Source organism: Choloepus didactylus, chromosome 5 (genome assembly GCF_015220235.1).
Source record: "Choloepus didactylus isolate mChoDid1 chromosome 5, mChoDid1.pri, whole genome shotgun sequence".
Lineage (NCBI taxonomy): Eukaryota > Metazoa > Chordata > Mammalia > Pilosa > Megalonychidae > Choloepus > Choloepus didactylus.
The window spans coordinates 124,391,253-124,410,191 of NC_051311.1; the positions used below are offsets into that span (position 1 = coordinate 124,391,253).

The 18,939-nt window shown below is 35.9% G+C and overlaps 1 protein-coding gene across 1 annotated transcript in view; it reads right to left on the reverse strand.

Annotated features, from left to right (window-relative positions):
* MEOX2 (mesenchyme homeobox 2) overlaps positions 1–18,939 on the reverse strand; it is a 492,584-nt gene that overhangs the window by 162,893 nt on the left and 310,752 nt on the right. The window contains exons 8-10 of the mRNA XM_037836821.1: positions 10,293–10,359; positions 3,204–3,269; positions 3,035–3,114 (exon numbers count right to left, since the gene is read on the reverse strand). Of these exons, the coding sequence (XP_037692749.1) occupies positions 3,035–3,114; positions 3,204–3,269; positions 10,293–10,359 (213 nt within the window). The remainder of the gene's footprint in view (positions 1–3,034; positions 3,115–3,203; positions 3,270–10,292; positions 10,360–18,939) is intronic.

Genomic DNA, 18,939 nt, shown 5'->3' on the forward strand with positions numbered 1-18,939 from the left:
CAAAGTCAGATTGCTCTGTGGTGTCCAGTCCACGCAGTTCCTGGCTTTCTACCTACTTTCCTGGAGGAGTAACTAAAACATACAGCTCACCAGTCCGCCATCTTGCCCCGCCTCCCTGATGCCTTTTCTAAAGTCTTGCTAAATGAATATTAAGGTGGAACATGGAACGATATAAAAGTTGATGTCTATTGAAGGATTTAAAAAATAAACCCTTATTCACTTAATTGAATTATAGGCAAGCATGTTATATTTCCATTAGTAGCCTTCCATGTATTAAACAGCCTATACTCTGTAATTATAAAAGGAAAATTTGCTGACTCTGAGGCAACAGTTCGCTTTGAGGCTCATAAAAAGTATTCTTAGTGTTTAAATTATGCACATTTGACATATAAAGGGGTTAAAAGTATGTCCGCATGAGGTTAGTGTCCAATAATTGTTAGTTATTAGCATAATTAGCTATACATACCATACATGGGATCATAATGCATCATAGAATTAAAAATAGTCATAGGGCTGGGCATTAACTATAGACGCTAGAGTTGAATTGTATTATGAATGTAAAAATAAATTAATGGAGAAAGAAGTTTTGGCTTTGTCAGAATTTGTGATCTCACTGGTATCTTCACTGTCTCTTCAATAATTTAAACTGTTAGGATTATAAAAATGATTTCAATAATTGTTCTAAATATTACAATAAGGAATCTGAAGCAATTAAGAACAATGCAGGATTTAGTGGAACGGATTTTGAGGAAAAGGTGAGTATTACATGGAAACTTATTCTGGGTATTTGCAATAATAACAATACAGAAAAGCAATGGGTTTAGGAGTTATAGCACACATTAGTACAAATATTGGTTTTGATATTTTGAAATCTGGCTGTAACATTATTTCCATCATTCTACACACAAGCCCTAAGAAAAGAATGGTTATATTTTAAAATAGGGAGTACTTTCTCACATATTTGCTTCCAAATGCCCTGAAACCCCTGAACCCCAAAAGGAGAACAAAGTGAATGGTCTATGCCTAAGAATAAGGAAAGGCAAATTCTGTCTACAGGGGACCATCTTAAGTTGATTTCGATGTCTCCAAGGGTAGATGAGAAATTTAGCTGTACATAAAGGAATACAAGTAAAAGTATGCAATTTTGTAAGTTTGGGAGCTCCTAAGTATCACAGCTTGTTGATTTTATATTTCTGACAATTTAAGTGAGCACATAGAAGACTAACCCTTAGTCACACTCTGACAATTACCGATATAAAAGAAAATGTTTATGTGGGGGTAGAAACTTGGAGAATCGAATTTAACACAGATCCACAGCATAAATATCTGTGATTGTCTGAATATTGTGCCTATACAAATCCTAATCATCCAAATATTTGGACAGCTCCTTTTCTACACTCTCTTCTTCTGTCTCAAATAGGAACACCTTTTTCCTCAGCAAGAGCGTAGACTCCCAAAGCCTTGCTAATCACAGAATCGTCCATGAACCAGCAGCATCAGCATCACATGGGAGCTTGTTAGAAACACAGAACCTTGGACCAGAGCTGAGAGACTGAACAGAATCTGCATTTTCACAAGTTCCCCCAGTGATTCATATGCACATTAAATCTGAAAACCACTGTCCTGGTGGACAAAGACCAAATTGTCTATTTCTTTTTTAATCTCCACATATGGAGACAAGGCCTATACAGAGTGAATGAGGACTCTCAATGTATTATTTCTAAACTGGTTTCAATTCTACAAAGTTTGTGATTAAGAAGTACCCTGAAACATTTATGCTAGTATTCTCCTGAGATATATAGCTTAGTAACACCAAATATATATAATGAGAGAGAGACTCAATGTGGTTGGAAAAAAAAGAAGAGAGATAATCACCTTTTCTTTATTTTGAGGTACCAGGACATAAAAATGCCTTTCACTTTCAAAGTGAAAGTCATTTATGATGGCCTTTTATGTGGAGACAGTCAGTGTAAGGGTTAAATTAAGTTAAGCAAGTTTTGGACTTGGGCTCCAACCCACCTGGGTTAAGTTTGTAGCTGACAGGCTGTGTGACCTTGGGTGAATTATTTGAATCCTGGGAACCTCAGTTTCATTCACTAAAAAAGGGGGACAAAAAGAGCCACTAACTAGTAGGGTTTCAATAATGGTTGGAATCAGTATCTTGTGCTGAGCTCCTATGAGTTTTCTGCATGTAGTAAGAGTTCAATAAATGTCATTATTTCATTATCTCAATTTTCCGATAAAATTTGAAGAAGGTTTGCAAGCTGGACCCAACATAAACCTGTAATTCTTTCACTTACTGAACACTGTGACCAGTCCCTTGTTCAAAGTTGTTGTTGATGGACCTCTTCAGCTTTTCAAGTGTTCTTATTTTTTTCTCATTTACTAGACACCAACCCCGGGAGGGTTTGTGGTGGTCTGACACTGATGGACCAAAACTTCATAGACATTCCTCATTTCTCTAGTGCCAACCATCGAGGCCAGTGAACAACAAATACCACATGTCTAACATAAAACTGGTCCAGTCCAACAAGTCTCAGCAGATGAGGTAATGTACAGACCTAACCAACCCGTAATAGCTCCTGACATGTAGGTCTGGGAAGAGTAGGGCAAAAGCTTAGCCTGAATTCCTAACCAGAGATAAACATGCAGACTTGAAGCAAATATTTTTCTTACTGTGGGATCAAACTAAATTATACATTTTACTTCTGCTCCTTCTGAATTCATGAATATATTTCAGGTCTATTCTGAGAAAGAATATGTTTGTTAAAGAGTCACTTCTATTTTATGTTTCTCATTCTAGGTAAAAGACATATTTAAAAACACTTATAATGAGTTGTTTTTAAATGTACTTCACCTGATTTGGTTCAAGCCTTGTTTGAGTGCCAGAATTATTTCCAAATTCTCTTACATTAAAAATAAATAAACTTCAGGATAGTCTAATGTACTTCAACCTTCCAACAACTGATTTTTCTCTGAACTATGAGATTCATGAAATGATATAAATTCAGAAAGAACAAATCAATTACATTACCTGCACCTTGAATGGTTCAAATGTATTAATGGGATGTGTTAGCCCATATACAATTTTTTCATTCTCTGCCTCAAATGTCCCTGAAAAATAAACAGTAAGGATACGATCTTTGACTTTATGTGAATAGAAGAACTAATTTAATATTTCAATTTTCATACTTTTTACTTACCAAAAATTCTATCCCATATAATAAGAGTGCCAGCATAATTTTTGTCTATGCAGTAACGGTTTCTACCTATAAGACAAAATATCAAACAAGAAAATTTTTTAAAAGTAGTCTGGTTGTGATGAAACATCTCTTTGTCTTGTATTTTAGAATGCATTCACAACACTAAGACTTAGGCAACAGAATGATTTTCTGGGAATGTCTTCTCCCAGACAATACTAAATTTATTAACTAGTAACTTCAGTTTTCATTTAATTTCTTTTTCAGTTAATTTTACCAAAAACACAAAGATTTTCTTAAAATTATATATGTGTTTTTCCTCAAAATTTTCTAGTTTATTTTAAATTTTTGGATAAATGTAAATAATTCTTTTTTAGGAATAACAAAGACTAATAATTAAAAATTAAAACATGCCCCCAAAGTAGGAAAATATGAAAGAAGGTAAAGAAATAATAGTATGTGTGGCATTTTTTAAGAAGTTAATGTTGATTAATACCTCTACTCCTTTTCTCTGCTTCTGTTCTAAGAAGAAAATTCGAGTGAGACAACTATTTTTTTTAAGCACAAAAGACTTAAATGAAGATTAAATTACTTTGTATTATTTTTATAAACTCCTGATATATATGATGTTTTCCTTACTCCAAAATATTCAAGTTGCAATTCAAATTTAATGAGAAAGACTGAGCATGGTTTTTTTAACATAAATGTCAATAGTGCAAAGCTGAGATCTTTCTCATCTGTGGGTTGTCTGTTGATGGTTCTTGAGTTCAGGCTTCATCCAATGTTGTCCTATCTGGGAACCCCCAGTTCCCTGCCATAGATGAATGACAATGTCAATGTGTTTGAACAACTTGCCAGTTAATTCTGATACACCAGCCTCAAAAGGCCCAGCCCTGTTCATTTCCAGCCGTAGGAAGATGGTGATTGATGCCCTTTCTCTGTTGGTTTGCAGGTTCACTGTCAGCATGAACCAGACTTTTAATGGACCAGAATGATTTCCAGGGTGGGGAAGGATTGGTCAGGAGCCATGGGTGCCACTAGATAATAAGTTTTGGGTTGATGTCAGCCTGATATCTTCCCTTGGCTTGGTTCATCTTTCAACCTTCATCTGTAACCAGATGAGGTTTCTGCAAATGGTGGTTTCCAGGTGTCATCCCCAAAGTAAAAATGGAGATATAGTGGGCCCAGTAGAGGTTTGCTCGCTTAGGAGTACCCTTAGGACCCAATTCTACCTTGAGTACAAAACAGGAGGAGAGAATGTTGCCCACTCCCTTCTTGGTGGTAGTGGTGTTGGCCTATTGGTCTTGTAAAAGATGGATATAATTATTGAGTTATTTCACAGGCAATGATCAGTAGTTCTGAGTCACTTGGTTATTTGAGCTGGGATTCAAATTCCTCTGATAAGATTGTGCTATTTTAAATTTCCCTTTCCCTGTTCTTTAAAACAAAGCAGCACTGCCTACTAAAAAGTGTCCATCTTATTTTTCTTTGGGGGACTGGGCAGTGGGAACCCCCATATCTGGTAGGAACTTTTGCCCAGCACATAACCATACTAATTAAGAAAATGTTAGACTGACTTGTGTAACCCCACAATAAGCCTTGCCAACAGGAAGCTACTTTTGACAACAGAAGTCCCAGATTGTAGACTTGGACAAAGTGCAGGAGGAAGCTGATTGGTAGTCTCCCAACTGCCTTGCTCTGGTACTTGCCTTAGTTCCTGAAAAATGATCATTTCAACCAGGTTCCTTCCATAGCCTAAACAAGTAGCACTTAAGATCACAATGGTAGATCTAAGATGGCGGCATAGAGAGGAGTGGGAGCTAAGTAGTCCCCCTGGAACAATTAAAAAAAAAACCAGAAACAACTAGTAAATAATCTGGAATACCTGCAGGGGGACAAATGTGACCATCTCATCATACACCAACTGAATTGGGAGGAATGCCCGAGATCACAGCATAAAATCTGAAGTAAAACCTGCAGATCCAAGTCGGGAGACCCCTCCCCCACAGCCCGAGCTACAAACCCTCATGGTGCCAGAGAGAAGCTCTCTCCCAGTGCGTGAATATAGCTCAGCTGAGCTCCAACTGGGGTCTTAATTAGCAAGTGTGAACTGCTCACTATGAGGTAGAAATCCCCAACAAGTAGACAGAGGCTTTGGGTGACGACTGACCTTGGAGAGCCAGAGGGTCACCTCAGACTAGCTCTGAAGGGGAATCTCTGTTCCTTTTTTGACTCAGTAGAGAAAGCCTCAGCCATTATCAGTTCCCAGTTCTGTGACCCAGACAAGGGTATAGCACAGACAGAGAGAGACCATTGAAAGGCTAATGACCTCCCCCTAGGACATCTATCTTCTCTAAGAGGAAAGGGGTGGGGCCCAGCTCTACCACCTGCCTTCCATTCAGAACTTACACCAGTCAAGAATTATAGGCTAACAGGTGCCACCTGCTGGGCAGAAAAGCACAGTGACCGGAAGCATAAGAGGGTGTACCAATTTTCTAAGACACACCCTCAGGGAAACCGGATACTGAATATTTCTTCCTTCTGGGACCTGAGCCCATTCTGGTCTGGGGAGGCCTGATTGGGGTAACCAAGGAAACTATGCCTAGACAACAGACAACTGCAACCTACACCAGGAAAAATTAGGTTATGGCCTGGTCAGGGGAACAAACTTGCACTTTAACTGTGATGCAGGAATTGAAACAACTAATAATAAGTGAATTAAAAAAGTTTAGGGAAGATTTGGCAAAAGAGATTAACCATATAATGAAACACAGGGTGTACATAAGGTAGAAATTGAAAGTTCAGTAAACCAACTGGCGGAATCTATGGAAATGAAAGGCACAACACAAGAGATGAAAGACACACTGGAAACATACAACCGCAAATCTCAAGAGGCAGAAGAAAACACTCAGGAACTGGAGAACAAGGCACCTGAAAGCCTACACACAAAAGAACAGATAGAGAAAACAATGGAAAAATACAAGCAACGTGTCCAGGAACTTAAAGACAAAATGAAAAGCAAGAATTTATGTGTCATTGGTGTCCCAGAAGGAGAAGAGAAGGGAAAAGGGGCAGAAGCAATAATAGAGGATATAATCAATGAAAATTTCCAATCTCTTATGAAAGACATAAAATTACGGATCCAAGAAGTGTAGCATACCGCAAACAGTATAGATCTGAATAGGCCTACGCCAAGACACTTAATAATCAGATTATCAAACATCAAAGATAAAGAGAGAATCCTGAAAGCAGCAAGAGAGAAACGATCTATCACATACAAAGGAAGCTTGATAAGACTATGTGTGGATTTCTCAATAGAAACCATGGAGGCAAGAAGGAAGTGGGGTGATATATTTAAGATACTGAAAGAGAAAAACCACCAACCAAGAATCCTATATCCAGCAAAACTATCCTTCAGATATGAGGGAAAGCTTAAAATATTCTCTGACAATGACTGAGTTTGTGAACAAGAAACCTGCTCTACAAGAAGCACTAAAGGAAGCACTGCAGACAGAAAGGAAAAGACAGGAGTGAGAGGTTTGGAAAACAATTTTGGGAGATAGTAGCACAGCAATGTAAGTACACTGAACAAAGATGACTGGGAATCTGGTTGAAAGAGGAAGGCTGGGATCATGTGGGACACCAGAACAAAAGATGAACAATAAAGACTGGTACTGTGTAACTCAGGGAAACCTAGGGTGCGCAACGATTGTAATAAAAGGTACAAATATGTTTTTACATGAGGTAGAACAGATGAATGTTAACATTGCAAGGTGTTAAAAATAGGGTGGGATTGGGGGGAAAATACAATCAATGCAATCTAGAGGTTAGAATTAACAGAACATTGTATTATGCTTCCTTTAATGTAACAAAAGCAATATACCAAAGCTAAATGCATATGGGAGGGGTGTGGGACTCCGGGCATTGGTGAAGTTGTCTGACTCTTTGTTCTGCTTTGGGTTGATGCTCTCTTTCCTTTTGTCGCCTTCTAGCTATCAAGTTTTTTTGTTTGTTTGTTTTTCCCTCTTTCTCTTGCCTTTTTTCTTTTGCCTCTCTGCCTTCTTTGACTCTTCCTCTGTCTTTGTGGAAGAGATGTCCTTGTATAGAGAGTGGCGATGGTGCTCAGTACATAAATACATGACTATACGGGGAACCAACGATTGTTTACTTAGGACAGAATGTATAGTGTTTGAACAAAACCATCTTAAAAGAAATGGGTTGAAGAAGAAACCTCAAGGACACTATATTGAGTGAAATAAAATGACACATAAGGACAAATATTGCAGGGTCTCACTGATATGAACTAATTATAATATGTAAACTCATAGACATGAAATATAAGTTACCAGGATATAGAATGAGGCTAATGAATGGTGAGCGGTTGCTTATTATGAGCAGAATGTTCAACTAGGGTGAACTTAAATATTTGGAAATGGACAGAGGTGATGGCAGCATGTAATGAGAATAACTAACAGTGCTAAAAGGTGTGTGAAGGTGGTGGAAAGGATAAGCTCAGAGTCACCCATGTCACCAGAAGGAAAGTTGGAGGTTAAAAGATGGGAATGTATAAAACAGTGAATCTTGTGGTGGACAATGTCCCTGATTAAGTATATAAATATTAGAAATCTCTCTCACGAACTAGAGCAAATGTATGTCACTATAACTAGAGGTTAATAATAGAGAGGCATATAGGGAAAAAATATATACTACAGTTAGTAGTATTTTAACATTCTTTCATCAACAGTAACAAATATACTATACCAAAACTATGAATCAGTAATGGAGGGGGGGTGTGGTTAGGGGTATGGGAGGATGTGAGTTTCCTTTTTTAGTCTTTGTTTCTTTTCTGGAGTAGTGAAAATGTTCTAAAAATTGAAAAAAACTTAATCGTGTTGATGGATGCACAGCTGTATGGTGGTGCTGTGGGCAATTGATTGTACACTTTGGATCTTTGGATAGTTGTATGGTATCTGAACAATCTCAATAAAAATAAATAAATTTAAAAAAAAAAGATCACAATGGTGGAACACTTTGGTAATCCATTTCTTTTTAGGAGGTTTTTGAACTTTAAAGGAAAAATTTGACCCTGTGTTTTCCTGAGAACCAGTTCAGTGTTGCCGTGGCTGTTCTTTTGCACTTAGTTTGATAATTATCCAGTGTTGAAAAGCCTGTATCCATCTCTTTGAAGGATCAAGAATTACTAGACCTTAGTAAAATTTCCAGCTTCGTACCCTTTCTATCTTGAGGAAGAAAATAAAATCTTAGTATAAAAAAAAATAGTGCAAGGTAGAGAAACCCTGATCTAAAGCACAATGAGTGAGAATGTGATCTGGTGAAGCCAAACAGGAAACTAGTAAATATTTCATTTTAGATGTGAACTTGTTCTTTTCCACTTGTTATATTCCTTTCAAATGAAGGGAACCCCAAGAGTTTAACATTCTTGGCCTCTTCACTCCCTCACTCACTCTTCTCCGGAGAATGACAGTTGAGTTTGGAAGAGGAAGTTGAGCATGTACAGTCCAACCCTGGCCTCCCCTCTTTGGGGGATCCTGTGCATCTGCTCTGCTCCATGCCCTGGAAGAAGGGACTTGTCCCCTTGGGAAGAATATCCTGCAGTGCTCCAGTGCTGCCTGTGATGGGGTGGCTAATTCTGAAGTTCAGACTTAGGATGCTCACTTGCCTTCAGATAAAAGGAAAATCTTCAGTCAGTTTTATCAATAGTAAAGGTGATGTTTGTTTTCCATTTGTCTAATTCTCATTTCTCAATTGCTTATAGACTTAAGTAGGAAAAAGGGATTATATTTATTGCAGTCTCAAAACCCCTAAAATCTGGTCCAATGGACCAAGAAATGTGAGAATTAGTGAATAAAATTTTCACAGCAGAAAGAATATGAAAAAATATGGAAGGGCTTTTGGTGGGGCCAAAATGTGGTTTTGAAGCTTCTGTATTTTGACGTTGGAAGTTTGTGTTTATGTTGGGCCATGAGTCTGTTTTTGTTTCTTCAGTTGTGCAGCTTTTTGTTTTATTTTGTTTTGTGTTTTAAGCAAACATTTTTGTAATGCTTAAATTTATATATAGCGTACATGCAGAAAAGGGAACAAATTGTAATTGTACAACTTGATGTATTTTCACAAAGTAAACATCCAGATCCATTATCTAAATCAAAAAGTGAAACATTAGCAGCTCCCCCAAAGCTTTTCTTGTTTCTACTCCCAAACCTTACCCTCCCAAATGGAGCAAATAGTATGACTCTGTAACCATAGATTAGTTTGGCTTGTTCTGGAAATACATAAAAATGGAAAAATATAGTATCTATTCTTCTATTACTGGTTTCCTTCTTTCAATAACCTTTGTGAAATTCATTTATGCCACTGCATATACTACTTATTTGAGCATTTTCATTGCTAGATAATTCCCCATTACAAGAGTAGCCTACAATGTATCCATTTTATTGCTAATGAACATTTAAGTTCTTTCTTTTTCTTTCTTGTTACAAAAAGAATTCTATGTACATATTTTGTATGGGTCCTTTGGTGCACAAATGTACAAATTTCTGTTATTATTTAAGCTGGAGTCTTTAAAGCACTAGCTTTGTGATTTTTTTTTTCCTCATCAGGAAATGCAGTTTATGTTGGGGTTGTTCATAGAATTTAGGCAGGGAAGTAAGTGCAGTGTTGTCTATTAGGTTTTTCTCAAATCCCAACAGTTTTTAAGACCTGAGGCTCCCCGGCTTCTGGCTATAGACAGGAATGACCCTTCTCACTGGGGTCAAAGAGTGGCCTTCAGCAGGCCCCTTCAAGTCACAAAGTGTGTATCCCCTCAGCTGGTTAACTCATTTTTCCACTACAACTAAGTTGAGATATAGGTAAAAGGGAAAATCCAAAAACCAGACAGAGGAAGTTTTTTGTTTGTTTTATTTTCCCCAGTCCATGCTTGGGAAATGAGGCTTGTCCAGGTACAAAGAAAGAAACTGTCTATTGGCATGATATGTGTTAGTTTGGATAATTGTGATGAACTGAACTAATGCAAAAGTAAAATTATAAATTTAAAGAAATAAAGAAGGAAAGAAAGAAGAAACAGCATTTTCTTACCATGATGTACTCTATGATGGCTAGGAGTATTAAGAATCAGTTCCAAAGGACCAAGGTGATTGATTACCTGTTTAAAACAAAAGAAATATTTGTGTACATAATTACCATTTAATGCATTTGTAATAGGTAAGTACTAACTTTCAAACCACATATGGTTTCTTAAGAGATGCTGCAAGTTTCAAAGTTATTATAAGAGAGTGGGAAGAAATTTCTTTAACTGAAGCTCATATAAATACAATAAGCTCATAACTCTGTTCTAAGCAGCTGCATATTAGAACCAAGTTCTTCAGTTTAGTTCCCAGATCCTCCACTTACTATTGTGTGACCTTGGGAAAATAACTTATTATTTTTATAATTCAACTTTCTCAACTCTAAAATGGGAATGATAATAGTATCTACATGTGCTGGTTTGAATCTATTATGCCCCCCACAAAAGCCATGCTCTTTTAATACAATCTATGTGTGCAGACTTATTATGCATGGGATCTTTTGATTAGGTTGTTTCTATGGAGATGTAACCACTAAACTGTGGGTAAGACCTTTTGATTAGATTATTTCCATGGAGGTGTGGCCTTGTCCATTCAAGTAAACTTGATTAGTTTACTGGAGTCCTTAAGAGAGCTCAGGGGCCGACACAGACCCAGACAATTGGAGATGCAGACAGAAAGACATTTGGAGATGCTAAGCTAAGAGATGAAGCCCAGAGTTTGGCCCAGAGAAGCTAAGAGAGGACCCCCAGATGCTTAGAGAGAAATGACCTGGGAGAAAGAAGCAAGGCCCACAGGAGCTGAGAGAGAGGACCCCAGAGACATTTTGGAGAAAGCCATTTTGAAACACAACCCAGGAGCAAAAGACCAGCAGACACCAGCCACATGCCTTCCAGCTGACAGAGGTGTTCCGGATGCCATAGGTCTTTCTTCATTGAAGGTATCCTCTTGTTGATGCCTTAGTTTGGACAAGTTTACGGCCTTATAACTGTAAATTTGTAGCCTAATAAATCTCCTTTGTAAAAGCCAATCCATTTCTGGTATTTCATGTAATAGCAGCTTTAGCAAACCACAACTCTACATAATGGGGTTATTGCAAGGATTAGGTAGGTTACTATATTTATATACTATCATTGTCAAGGCATATTTCTCTCATTTTATGTTTTCTGCCTTTTAATCATGGCATTGGGTTATTTTCACTGTCAGAGCACCACTATGGGAGGGAGAACACAGCATTGCCTGAGTTTTCTGGTGTTGATTGCACCCTTCTAATCAGCCATGCAGCAACAACTTAATGTTGTGGTTGCAATCTTTCCTGTTAGAGTGATCTGGTTTATTTAAATAGAATCCCAACTAGTTCCCTACCTGTAGATGTTCCTCCAACCAGTCCATCCTAGAGGCACAATTCAAATTCCAATGTTTAAAGCTACCTTTTTGTCAATTAAAGACCCTTCAGTATCTGGTCCCTAACTTTCTAATATTCCCTCTCTTCATTTCTCAACCAGAATCCTCTATGCCAGAAGCTACAAATTCTAAGGACTACAGGAGTCAGGTAGGTGTATTTAAGAAAACATAACAGACCATGTAGAAAACATTAGGCATGTTATATAATTGATATCAAATTCAAGAGCTATTTTAATCTCAATGACATCCTCCATTCTTCCAATAACCATAGCAGACAACAGATTGTTGTAGTTTCCTTTAATAACAACCTAAACTGATTTGTTAGAGCCTACCAATGACAAATCAATATGCCATGATATTTTAAGAAGTTACCTCTAGAGTTAACTTCCATTTAGAGGGCATATGAGGAAAAAAGGAATATATTAAATGATGTCTAAGGAGGAAAAAAACACTCATGACACTGACATGAAATTGGCAATAAGTCAATGGCATGAGAAAAAAAAAGAAGGAAATAGGACTGTTTATAATGAAAAGATATTGAACATACACAGCAACCAAATGTAACGTGTGGTCCTTGTTGGAATATAGATTTGAGCAAACCAATTGTAAAAGACATTTTGTAGGTAATGAGGGAAAATTAATTTTAAACAGGGTATTACATGATATAAAAATACCATTTTTAAGAGATATATAACAATTATACATGACACGAGATCGAGACTTTGCTGTAAAATACTTTGACAATGAAAAAGAAAAAGTAATAGGATAGCTGTTACAGATGGATCAAAATCTTAGTGATTTTTGAATCGAGGTTATGAATATATGTAAATTCATTTTATTATTTTCTAATTTTCTGAATGTTTGAAAATTTTTATGGTAAAAATTCTTTTATCACAAATAATTTTATAAAGAAATTATTGCTCTAGTAAGATACAATAATATTCATTTAATCATTTGAAAAAGTTAATAGATCCCCAAAATACTAAACATGTTTTTAGATTGTAACTTTTCATCTAGCAGGATTTAGTCGTTTTTTGGTCTGACTTTAAAACACCCAATGTTCAATTGGCATGTGAATGCAGACAGCTGTCATGGCAACCCTCTGCCCGAGGGGTCCTATTTCCACTTGTAAGGGAAGCCACGGAAGTGATGCCACATAGGAAGGCTGCATCCCTCCGTGGAGAAGGTACCACCATCACATCTTCATTTTGCCCGTTGACTGCATACCTGAAAGAGACAGAAACCTTGCCTCCCCCTCCACCAGCTTCTAAGGGATTCTTAGTTCCCATTATGGGGTGGGCAAAAATGTGTACATGCAAAGGGTGTGTAATATCATGTGTTATACGTCAACATAGGGTTTTTCTTTTCACTATCCTGGAGTCCTATCCACCATTTAAAAAATTATTTCTATAAGAAATGTATTCTGAGCTCCAAACAGCAGATCTTTTGATTAATCCACAGAAAATAACTCACTAATAAACAAAGAATATTTGTATTGTTTAATTTCAGAAGTTCAAAACACTGTATATATATATAGCCCTTTCATCAGACCACATTCCATGAAGTAAGGCAGAAAGGTATTATCCTGTAAATACAGTATCAATGACCAGAAATGGGGTGCTAAGTAAAAGTAGCGCTGTATTTTACTGGCCTGTTACATAGCCTTGTATTTGGAGGGAAAATATTTGTTGAGAAGAATGATGATGGATAGAGAACAAGAAAGTGGGGTTCCTCAGCAGTCAGAACACTGAAATCTGATTCTTTGGGAAGGCTTAGTAGCTCTGGCAGAGAACCAGATGGGAAAGAAGAAAGCCATTTTATCCTTGTTTGTCTCTTTGGGGTCTAACATGTTACAAAAACAAACAACAAAATGCAGTGGAGGGGTCGACACAGAGCAGCTTATGCTACCCAGATGAATTTCTGATCCTTGGTCCAGGCACATGTACTGCCAGATTTAAAGCCACACAAATAGCGAGTACATTCAGATCTGGAGTCCTGATGGAATATATAATATAATATATATATATATTTAACGTCAAGTTCTTTTCTGCAACCAATATTTTTTGCCCATGCAGGCTAAAACATTGTGATATCAGAAGTGAAAGATCCTTTTTTCTTTTCTTTCTCTTCTTAAGTTAAAAGCCAAGTACAACACAGGCAACCACAGTTAAATTTTCTGGTAGTGCCTCTAGGTACCTTGAAGTCAAAGGAAGACAAACTTGGTATGGAAGATGATTCATCATTCAGACATCTCAGTCAAAATCTCTCATGTAGAAAACCCTTCCAACCCAAAGTCGTGGAGAAGTCGTTAATAATTAATAAAGGTTGAGCATAAAGACTTAATTATAGCCCACATTTGCAAACTCAGTCATTTAGCAATACAACCACACACAGTTTTGAACCACTTCCTGAAAATGTTAATATAGAAATAAGTGCAGTTCTCGTTTTTAGAAGTTATTTACTCACCTTAAATTTTATTATTTTAGGTGGATTAAATTAAATCATAGAGTTTTAGAGTATATGAAGCATTAAAATAATCTTGTCCAATACCCTTTTTTAAAAAAAGAATAAAACAGAATCTTAAAATGTTTTTTGTTTGTTTGTATTGTTTTATTTTGTTTTACTACGTATCAGTTTAAATGAATCCAGGCATATATAATAAACCCAGGGCTTTCAGCTTGCAAACTGCCCCTCAGAGTAGATTTTGTACTTCCAATGCTTCACAGGTCTCTGAAGCAATGCCCTAACCTGGTATTCTATAATTTTGTAGTATAACTTTAAAACCCGAGGATAATGGATGCCTAAAAGGTCATGAATAGGCTTCCAAAGGTCAGGAATATTCTGAAGTTTTTTTTTTTTTTTAACCAAATTTTATGAATATATGCCTATGTATATGTTTCTAAGGAGAAACTATCATTTTCATTTGCTATTCTAAGGCACACATGAGTCCCAAAAGGTTAAGAAACAATGCCCTAAACAGAGAGCTTTAGATTATTTCCTTTGCCTTTCTTTAATAGATTGTTTTTAGGTTTCCGTATTATTAAAACTGGGTGCTAATTTCTCACACAAACTTCAAAAACAGAAACCAAGTTGTTTCTGCCTATCTTTTGAAGTTAAGCTTTTCAAAGAGACCATTTCCTATGCTATTTTTAGTAGTATAATAATAAATACTATACAATTATAAATAATAAAATGACATGTTTATAATAATAAGTTCCATGTATTGAATTGATTCCAACTTATATGATAACTCCTATCCCACAGATGTGTTTCGGGTCCTTTGCACGACTGGTCCCAACCTCCTCCTCTTTTTTCCCCAATCTCTGGTGAGAAAGGGGAGAAGAGTCAAATGTAAGAGCAAGAGAACAGAGGCAGTGAAACTCTGTCATCATCTCATCATGTCACTTCCCCTCATCAAAAATAAAATGAACTCAAATGAAATAACTAAATAAAGACCAAACACTTTGGAGTTCAAAGCTGTTCACGTTCTTCCCCAAGACTGTTTTCCAATGTTTTCCTTTTTTCCTCCTCTAGGACCTTCACTTCCCAGCCTGGCCTGCACTGAGCAGGGGACTGTACGAGTGGATGATGGTAGATGGGAGAGTTGAATTCTGGCAAAAATTGGCAGGAGAAGTCCTTGAATTATTTTTCCATTCTCTCAGTCCAGGTTTGTGTGGGATGCAGTTTCAATTAAAGGAGCTAAAGATGGAAAAGACCATTTCTGTATCACCAAATCATCAAATGAGTTTGAAATTTCTTTTGAGAGCTCTTATGACCCAACCCCTTATCCTGTACTCCCATACTGAGTGAGCTGAATGACTTAGACACCAAAAAAATTAATTAAACACCCGTTACCCTTAGGTTCCCCTAAGGAATAATTTTGCCATAGAAATTGATAAACTAGGTATATGTGGTAGAGTGATTAACTGAATGCCTTCTATGCTCTCATTGCGATGTGTTTTTTTCCAAGATACAGATCTCAAGACTCTTTTGATTACACGTATTTCTCTGTCTTTTCAACTGAAATAGAAAAATCACTTAGAGTCAAATTGTTTTATATACTCCAAAAAATGTCCTGTCTCAATTTATTTCCTATAAGATTAACTTATTCTAGTCCACAAAATCTGAGGTTTTTTGTTTTTTGTTTTTTTTTTTTTTTATTTTGATTGGAAAGCATTGACCAGTTAAATTTTTGTGGCTCAGTTAAGAATACCAAAGCAATTAGCTGATTAGTTGGAGAACAAGACCTCCTTTCAACACAAAAAATTCAGTTAATTCAAGCAAAAGCTTTTTGTTTGTTTGAATTATTTGGAAAATCACCCCTTCTCACTTCTTGCTGACTACTGAGGTTAGAGAAGAGGCCTTCTAAATCTAATAAGAAAACTCAAATCTGTAGTGTTCTTAAATGTTAGCAGAATATGGGGAATGTCATGTAATATTTCTATCCTTCTGTTTTTCCATCTGCAACTGAGTACTAAAAATATTGGAATATGTTATTGAAAGATGATATAGTGTTTAGATATATAAACACTTACTTTTCAGAAAGATATGCATGTCACTATAGTTAATTGTCAAGTTCTTTCCAAATAAGAGAGGCTTACAAACATTCATGCTTCCTGTTTAAGAAAGAAGAATAATAAAAGAGAAAATAAGTTCTGAGATGCAAATGTTTTAGAGAGTCTTCATAAAAGTGAATGTGCAATCAATATGATAAATGCTCAGGAGTGACTGGGTTGGGGTGAAGTGAAGTTACATCTCCATAATAGGAAAAATGCCTGCATTCAGATGAGCCTATGTTAGAGTGATGACGGTGACTATAACTATTCAAGACTCTTCTTCATAGTATGGATGGGTTCATGATTGATGTTTTTGAGGGCCCCACCCCACCATGGGCCTCAGCGTTTGACTGCCGCTAGCATTTAAGGGAAATACTAAGCCAACCCCTAATGCATTCATCATCTGATATAAAAATCATTGTCGTCTTAGATTTAACTGAGAAAAATATGCAAAGTACAGCCTGGAAATAGCAACACTTTTAGGTAAATTAGTGGGAAGAGTCAATAAAATCACAAGCTAAAATTAAATGGACTAATACTGGTATTATGATTAGTTGGCTTTTTCTTGGCAACACATATATCTGTCCATCAAAATATGTGTCTACGTGCATGCATTTGTGTGTATGAGTGTGTGTGTATATGTGTAAATATTTCCAAGAATCTCTTATTTTCAAATGTTTTTACAATTAACTACACGCCCATGAAAATCTTTTTGAAAAGTAAATAATATAAATATTTCAATGACCTTTCAATAATATATTTCAGTATTTGTAGCTCCAATTTGCATATGGAAAAACTGAAGGATAGAACTATTAATATATACACCCATGATGATCTTATTAAATGCATTTATTGTATGCATTAAATATTAAATATAAATATTCAAATCCCAAGTGGCTACTATTTTAAGTACCAAACTACTAATAAGAATCTTTAATTCTATTATCATAGGAAAAATATGACTCAAAACATTAAAACCTGCATTTATAAATCCTTATCAAAATCTACTAAAAGCTACAAGGATAATCAGCAGGGCAAGGCATCTCTTGACAGCCATCCCATTCATTATGCAAACATTCACTGAATTTTATTTTGAGCAAGGGATTTTACTATGTTTTATAGGTAAATGAAATAAAATAAGACATTACACTGCCCATAGGAAGCTTCATTTCTTCATTTCTTCAATGGAAAATTAAAACTGTTTCAGAAGAAAAGGTTTTACACAAAACAATGCCTTTATCATATAAATTTCTTTTCTCTTGGGAAGGTTAAAAGAATAGGTCACAATTTATTCTTTTTCAATTACTATTGCAAAGTACAAGAAACTGACTGTATAATAAATTTGAATTTATAATTGACACTAGAAAGATCTAACAGGAAGCAAATTGATTTCCCTTTCCAGGTGTCAAACTGAAAATTACCTTTTTAAAAGATGCATGCCTTTGTTTAACTCCCTATAAGGCAGCTGTGCAAATAGCTGCACAGGTTGTTTGTTCCTGGGGAAGTTTGTAGAGAATTTTCTCTTATTCATAAACTTCTGCAAGTGGCTCTAGAAAAACCAAAATAAACTATGTAGGTTGCCTTTATTCAATAATTATTCATTGTGTCCATATTCTATGCAAAGATCTGTGCTAAGATCTGTTGAAATTTACAGAGTGGAACAATGGAAATTATAATTTAAAATCAGATCATTTAACTCTTCCTTAACTTAAAGTTAGAATAAGTGACAATGTCAGATCTTTTGGTTTGAATATATATATATTTACACATATATATTCACACTTGAAACAATCTATAGCAATTCCTCATTTAAAGTTTTGGACAAGAGATAAACTCAATGACACTAAATCAATATATTTAAAAAGTTTCACTTGTTTTGAATTAAATGAGTTTAAAACTCACTTAAAAACTCATTGTTTTCCTTGTTAGAAACTTAATCAGTCTGAACATTTATGGATAAATTTATATTGTAGAGCATCTGGTGATGAAATGTAAAAATAAAATCTTAATTACATCCCCCACTAGTTCTGCTGTGTTAATTCAAGACAGCATACTCAAGTACTTAGACAGATGGTGATGGCAGCCATGTTAGCCTTCTGATTTCTCTACAGGGAAGCAAGAGAAAGCAGAGCTCTTAGGATATCTGCTTGTATGCCTAGTTTCACACTTTGAAATCTTTGACAAATGCTGATTTATTCACAGCCAAATGTTTTCCTATCTGATTAGGCAGTTTTCTACTTCAGTAAGCATGTAATATGGAGGTAGCTAAATCTCCACACTGAGGAGTGAAAAAACAATATTTATAGTTTAGAAATAAAACAATCTGGAGGAATCAGGACTGTTGGGATCATAAAGAGCTTCATAGGGAGTAAATTTCTGATGAATCCATACCACAAGGTTAAAGAGTTAAAAGCCTATATTTAATGAAGAATGGGACTAGGCTGTGTTTATACAATAAACAAGTTTTAAAGGATTGTATTTATAATAAATTATCCTGAAGGCTGATTCTTGTCACTTATGATTATATTATTCCTCAGTCAAGCGAACAAGAGCTAGAAATATTTGGCATTTTATTTTAATTCATTTAAGCTTATATTTTGGAAAATATTTTTTACTTTTTGAAAAAAATGAATGCAAGTAGCTGCCAAATGTGCTCCTGCAAAGGGAGATGGATCCCAAGTCACTTTTTTTTTTCCTTAA